The sequence below is a fragment of the Montipora capricornis genome, chromosome 9 (genome assembly GCF_036669925.1).
Source record: "Montipora capricornis isolate CH-2021 chromosome 9, ASM3666992v2, whole genome shotgun sequence".
Taxonomy (NCBI): Eukaryota; Metazoa; Cnidaria; class Anthozoa; order Scleractinia; family Acroporidae; genus Montipora; species Montipora capricornis.
The window spans coordinates 5,877,119-5,883,907 of NC_090891.1; the positions used below are offsets into that span (position 1 = coordinate 5,877,119).

At 40.6% G+C, this 6,789-nt stretch overlaps 1 protein-coding gene across 1 annotated transcript in view; it reads left to right on the plus strand.

Moving 5' to 3' along the window:
* LOC138017195 (adhesion G-protein coupled receptor D1-like) overlaps positions 1–5,680 on the plus strand; it is a 31,579-nt gene extending 25,899 nt beyond the window's left edge. Inside the window, exons 8-9 of the mRNA XM_068864364.1 lie at positions 1,445–1,559; positions 3,596–5,680. Coding sequence (XP_068720465.1) covers positions 1,445–1,559; positions 3,596–3,756 — 276 coding nt within the window. The 3' untranslated portion in view covers positions 3,757–5,680. The remainder of the gene's footprint in view (positions 1–1,444; positions 1,560–3,595) is intronic.
* Positions 5,681–6,789: the final 1,109 nt, after the last annotated feature.

The following is a 6,789-nucleotide window of genomic DNA, read 5'->3' on the forward strand; positions in this document are numbered from 1 at the left end:
GCGTTAAGTGGGCAAAAACGAGAGAGATTTATCGTGATCGCCTTTACGTGTGAAACGGCAAACGTTAAACGGGCAGGCTGTTGTTTGTCCAAAGATAAAAATGAAAATCCTTTATTCGTATTCCCGTCTCTTTTGAAACGTTGCCCACTACCATGTAGATAACAAACAAGAAATGATCCAAAATGAATCAAATTTCATTGATTCCTGGCTCAATTTCAAATTAAAGAACTTAGCCAAGTCTGAGACGGAGCTGCTGGGGCCCGTTTCTCGAAAGTCCTGAAAAGCCATTTGTGAATCTGCCAAACCCTTGTTGAGGAAGGCGGATCCTTTAAGACGTTTTCAAGGTAATAAAAAGGAAACTAACTGTGAAGTTTGACGACTTAAAATCCTCTCCGTTCTTGAGATACAGAGGGAATTGTGACACCCAAAAATAGCCCGTTAAGTTTAAGGACTTTCGCGTAAACGGGCCCCTGATCTTTAACCATTGATCACTGGAAGTGAGACTTAACAGATTTTACTCTGTCTAACGCCAGACGATTTTACTCGTCAACTTGGGGCATCCTAGGGCGTCAATGGGTTAAAGATTTCACTCATGTCCAGAAATGCGCCTAATTAGATGCATCCAACACGAAGTGTCTCTTTAAGTCTAAGCCTTTGCAACCTATTTGCAACAAGTAGGTAAGGGTGAGGCTAAATCGCATGGGTGGGTGGGTGGTGTTTGTTTGAAGAAAAAAAAAGATATATATTAGCTCCCTCAGTGCTCGGTCCAAATTTGTCTTAGGTCTCAGGTCTTGTCTGTTTCGAGAATTTCTAGTCGTGGATTTTTTAAAAAGGGTTAGGGACCCACGACCCACGACCCACGACACACGACACACGACACACGACACACGACACACGACACACGACACACGACACACGACACACGACACACGACACACGACACACGACACACGACCCAAGACCCAACCACCTACGCCGATTAGATACTCTCTTAAGTAAGGGTAAAGGTCATGCCGTGACGTCATTTTTAGCTTAGGATAAATGCAGCTGTTTATCTTTACTTGAGGAGCTGCATTTGGGGAACATTTTGTGACGTCAATTGTCTGTATTCCGAGACACGAGTAACGTTGAAGTTGTGGAGAAGACGTGCGTGACGCTTATTGAAATACCCTTGCATTTAGTTACTTTCATTTCTGAACATACAGTGTATCTGAAATATTTTGCCGGGGAAAGTAAGATGAAACATTTTAATCCGTCTCGAGGCAAAATATCGAGCAAAGCGATCGTTACAGCTTGCTTTACTGCAGTTGTCAAATTTAAATCGAACGATATCCATGTCCCTTTCATATCATAAAATGTACCTAAACCTAAACTACGGCCATGACTGGTGCATTTAAGGGTGAAAGTGATAAATATTGACGTCAATATTCTTTGAATGAATAAGGTAAAAGATGCCATCAACCGACGACGACAGAGGCGCATGCCCAGAGCGGTCAAGCCAGAAAATGCCCACAACAGTTCTGATAATTTGAGGACCAATCCAAAGAAGGGCACGCTGGGTATGTACTAAACGCTGTTTCACGTTCTTCTGTTTGAGTACAAAATTCACTACGTCACAAAGTTGTCTGTCAATGGACCAATTTCGATATATTAAAATTCAGTCCCAAACAAAAGGCATCATCTCGAGGCTCTGGGGAATAAATATAAGCAGAAACCCATAAGGGTTGAAACGTGTAACGGCCCCTTGTGTGTTGGGAAACAAGCTTCTGAATATTCGATTTGCCAAGTACCATATTTGGAACAACAAGAGCGAGGGGTTTCCAAATATGGTACTTAGCACTGAAACATTCAACCAATCAGTTCGCACTGAATATTCGGAAGCTGTGAACGCGCGTTACACGTTTCAACTCTTATGGGTTTCTGATATAAGTATTTGTATGAGTTTATTCCCCAGAGCCTCGAGATGATGCCTTTTGTTTAGGAGTGAAATTTAATATATCGTAATTGGTCTATTAGTTGGGCTCCCAAGAAAGAATGCTCCTTTTGTTTCTCTTATACAGATCACGTGACGATACTCAAGAGAGTGCGCGCGAGCATAAGTATGTCCGACTTGAAAGAGGATCCCCCTCGAGTATTGCAACGTGATCTGCATTGAGAAAAACAAAACGTATGAATCCTGAAGTCTACTTCAGTTCATTTAAATATCAAACGGCGGTATATCGTGCGCTGTACATGGTGATTGATACAAGAAGCTTTTGCGTTTTTCACTGAATAAAACGATTAACTGGAAATATTCTTCTCAGTTTAACGGTGTTTTGAAAAATATATATATATTTAAGGAGCTTGGATGCCCCTTCTCAACCAAGCCATACTTTGCTTTGTATACTCATCATAATGTTAAAACTTCATATATTTCATTTCTGTTAGGTTTCTGGTTATACGGTCATGAAGCCACACAGTTAACTGCAAGGACCACTTTTATCTTACGCCTATAAACCGCACTTCAAATATTTATTTCTTTCATTCACAAGTCCTTTCACGGTAACACGTGAGCCCAACAAATTGATCTGCTCCCAACCGTGTGACTTCATAGCTCAGTTGATAAAGCATTGCACCGACATCGCAGAGATCATGGGTTCGAATCCCGTTGAAACCCTCAGAATTATTTATGTCTTTAAAGTGACAACTGCTGAAATTATCCAGTTGAGTGCGAGGATCATTTATATCTTTCTTTCGCCTTTAGAGTCACTTTGTGACGCCTACACCGATCACCGTGAATCTCATTACGACTGAAGCAAGCCTCGTATCCTCCGTTGGTTATCCATTCTCGACATGTGGCCAAACCACCGAGCTCTGTAGTACTTCACAACCCACAGTTCTTTCCTTCTTTTTTTTTTTTTTTTTTTCATTCCAGATATTCTCGAGTTTCGTTACTCTCATCTCGTCCGTCTGTGACCTGTTCTTTATCTATATCTTTTAGTCCATACTTCGCAGTTGTCACGGCGTTTTCACAGATTGATAAATTTTTGGATTGACTTTCCCGCGAATGACTCCCGCAGGAGCCTGATGACCAATCACAAGAAACTGTCTTGACGTCATAGCGTCATCGAACCGGAACTGCCGTTGTTTTTTGCAGAAAAGAAAGTCTAAAAATAGATCGGTCTGTAAAAATGCCGTGTCGTAGGCTTAGTATGGGAGTTGTCTTCCCCTAGTCATGGGCTCCTAGTATTGGCTGTAAAATGGTCTTATTTTGCATATTTTCACTGTTTCATAAGTATTCTTTGATTCGCTCCAAGACGTCATTCTCCTGTATTTAGCCTTGCTGTCGAGAATATTCCTCAGACAGGTATTCTGACTGATTGACTTGCCTGAGAGTGATTCCATCGACTACTTTGTACATCTCTTTGGGCTGCGGCCTTGATATTTCCCTGGGATATATAAATGACACCAGAAAAGGAGAACTATTATAACTTGCGTAATCTACCCGATTTCGACAACTTTATTTAACTCAATTCGGCTCATTCAAGTTCGTTCACACTCTCGGTTGCTTTAAAGGTATGAGCATTATGCAATTCTTAGACTCTTCTTTTCTCAGGACAATCCAACCAGGCTGAAGCTGAAGATAAGCAGCTAGAGGTGGGAAACGATTATGGTAATACGACATCGAAGCCAAGACCATCACGCATTGAAGTTAAGTCAATGCCTCCTCCAGAGGAAGACACAAATGCTGACAACTCGTTAAACACGCGTTTATAATAGCAAGAGTAACGATGACACGATGTGCACAAATCAACCTTTCTTTCAGAACGGAGATTGGATGATAGAGGGACGAAACCCGTACAAGTGCAGCCCAACCGCTGCGGCTGTGGTGTCCTTGAAATTATAATAGTAAGATTCTAAGCTATCAGTCATCACACAGTTAAATGCTTTCGACTATAGAGCATCCAAATTAGATATTTTAAAGAAACAGCCACTCTTTCAATTACCTCTTGTTGTACCAAGTCAATGGCTTTCAGTTTATTTCTACCCAGTAGTAGCCTCGATCAGAGAGTACTAAAAAGCTAGAAATAAGCTGGAATGACTGGGGCTTTTATGGTTTTGAACTGTTCACTAAGTATTGCAACACAGCCAGCCCGGCTTGCAGGATTCAGAGCTGAACGCCTCTTATCCTAACGTATGTTTATAATAACTGCGTGAAAAATAACTAGATTACTTTTTAAATCAGAAGACAGATATGAACGGACTGTTCTATGCGGCGCTTCCATTCAGAGAACGGCTTGACGATGAAAACGTTAAGTGTAAAGCCATTCTTTCACTATCACTGAAGAACACAGTTCTTTATGTTAAATTGAGAATAAAGCCCCCTAGCTAGTTTCGAAAGATGCGGCGTCGTATTTAGGGTCCAATCTTGTAACCGATGGCAATCACTGTTGATTTAATCTTTGAGGTAAACGCCTCCAGAAGTCCATGACGTGCTTGGCTATTTAATGTCACCCACATTTAAAAAGATCGACTTTACTTATTCTGTTGGTAAATTTAAAGTACCATGAGTAGTATGGAAATCAGCTCCTCTGTGGCGGGGAAGTAGTGGCCTTCAACCTGTGCACCACGTTGGGGTTGGCTCAGGCGCATGCTTAGTCAAACCAAGGTGCCCATGTTTGATCTGGATAGGATGACTCCTCTAGTACAGGGTTCAGTCAAGGTCTGTCCTATCCTATCGAGCACGTACTAACAGTAATTTCAAGCGACGATAAATCAGAAGACAGATATGACCGGACTGTTTTAAGTGGTTCATTCAAAGAACGGCTTGACGATGAAACGGTTAAGTGTAAAGCTTTTTTTTTTCACTATCACTAAAGGCCACAGTTCTTTATGTTAGATTGAGAATAAAGCCCTCTAACCAGTTTCGAAAGAAGCGGAGTCGTATTTAGCGTCCAATCTTGTAACCGATGGCAATCACTGTTGTTTTAATCTTTGAGATAAAAGCCTCCAGAAGTCTATGACGTGCACACACCTCTTGGTTCGAGAGAAGCAAGAAGTCGTTATTCTCCAGCTGACCGAAAGAACCGCCGGTCACTGGGAACGAGTATGGCTTGGGTTTCCCATTGCAAAGCCTAGTTAGAACTTATGCATGATTACGACCTATGCTAAAAATCCACCAAGAAGATTTGCTTGCAAAAAATTATTCACATAATCTGGACGTGCAATACTGTTCGCACGTGGATTTTCTTTATAAGTTTGCTTCTTTGGGATTTAGCTCATGCTAAAATTTAAAAAGGTTGATCTTATAAAGTTTGATTTTCCAATCCGAGGCTTGGTGGTGAAATTAGCTAGTCAGGCGTCATCACGCATAAGGGCTATTGAGTGTCCTTTGCAATGACCTGGGTATATATATGACTACCGTGATATCTTGAGGACCTCTTCAAATGAAATAGTATAGTTTACATACTCAACCTAAGATTTCCTTTGTCGTAGAATTCTTATAAGCGATAAACTGAAGAAGATAGAGCCTTTGCCGTGCTATTAAAGTTGCCAACGACAGGAGTCACAAATTAGTTTTAGTATAATTTTAACACATTTTTGGAATACATAGAATCCATATTATTGCATATTGTAATGCGTTTTAGTCTCTATTATATTGTAATTAAGAGGGCCGATGGTTTGTTTGCTTGGCTATTAGTGTCACTCGCCACATTAAAAAGATCGACTTTACTTATTCTGTTGGTAAATTTAAAGTACCATGAGTAGTATGGAAATCAGCTCCTCTGTGGCGGGGAAGTATTGGTCTTCAACCTGTGCACCACGTTGGGGTTGGCTTAGGCGCATGCTTAGTCAAACCAAGGTGCCCATGTTTGATCTGGATGGGAGGACTCCTTTAGGACAGGGTTCAGTCAAGGTCTGTCCTATCCTATCGAGCACGTACTAACAGTAATTTCAAGCGACGATAATAGCAACATCACCGAAAACGCCACTTTATGCTATCGTGTTTTACACCTTTAGCGATGCCTCCATCTCTAGTAACTTTTTCGAGTTAGATGCCAGAGACGGAATCGAACACCTCGAGTAATCTGTGTTTACAATTTTCTGCCTATTCATAATTTTATTTATTTGTACTCAATTCTGCACAGGCTTCAGGTAAAAAAAACAATTTGAAATTTGACTAATTCTTGTTAGTCAAGAAACAAGGAAGCTTGTCCATTTTTTGCTTCATTATTGAAAGAAATAGTTCTGCAGTGAAGGGATTGATCAACATTGTTCCAGGTATGAGACTGGTTTCGGATCATTAACCCGACAAAGAAGGCTTCCCGATCCGACAGATGAATATAAATATTCAGTTAAATATTACAACAAAATTAAAAAACGAAAGACGTAAGTTTCTTGGCTAAAAAGTAGGTTGTTAACCCGAAAAGCGACGAACGATTCACGTTCTTCATTCATTGTAAACACGAACCTTGACACAAGGTGATCACGTGCACCTTTGTGGTTGCCTAGCACATGATTAATTTCTTCCTTCTGACAGAACATCTTGCCCTTCCCCAGGAATCTTAATGTTTTTACGATCGATTGTCATTTATCTTTCTCTGAGAATTCGAAATTCAGAGTTTTATACAAAAACTATGTTATTTTATCTTCATCTGTCTTTTGGCTTGCCTTTCACTGTTACCGTGTAGCTTGAAATTTTTGCCGGACTTTTATTTTGCGGATTGGCGATTTTTTGAGGTTTGCGTGAACGAATTTTTGCGCGAATTGACTGAAATTTCCGCTGGGAACTAATTTTTACGGTTTTCT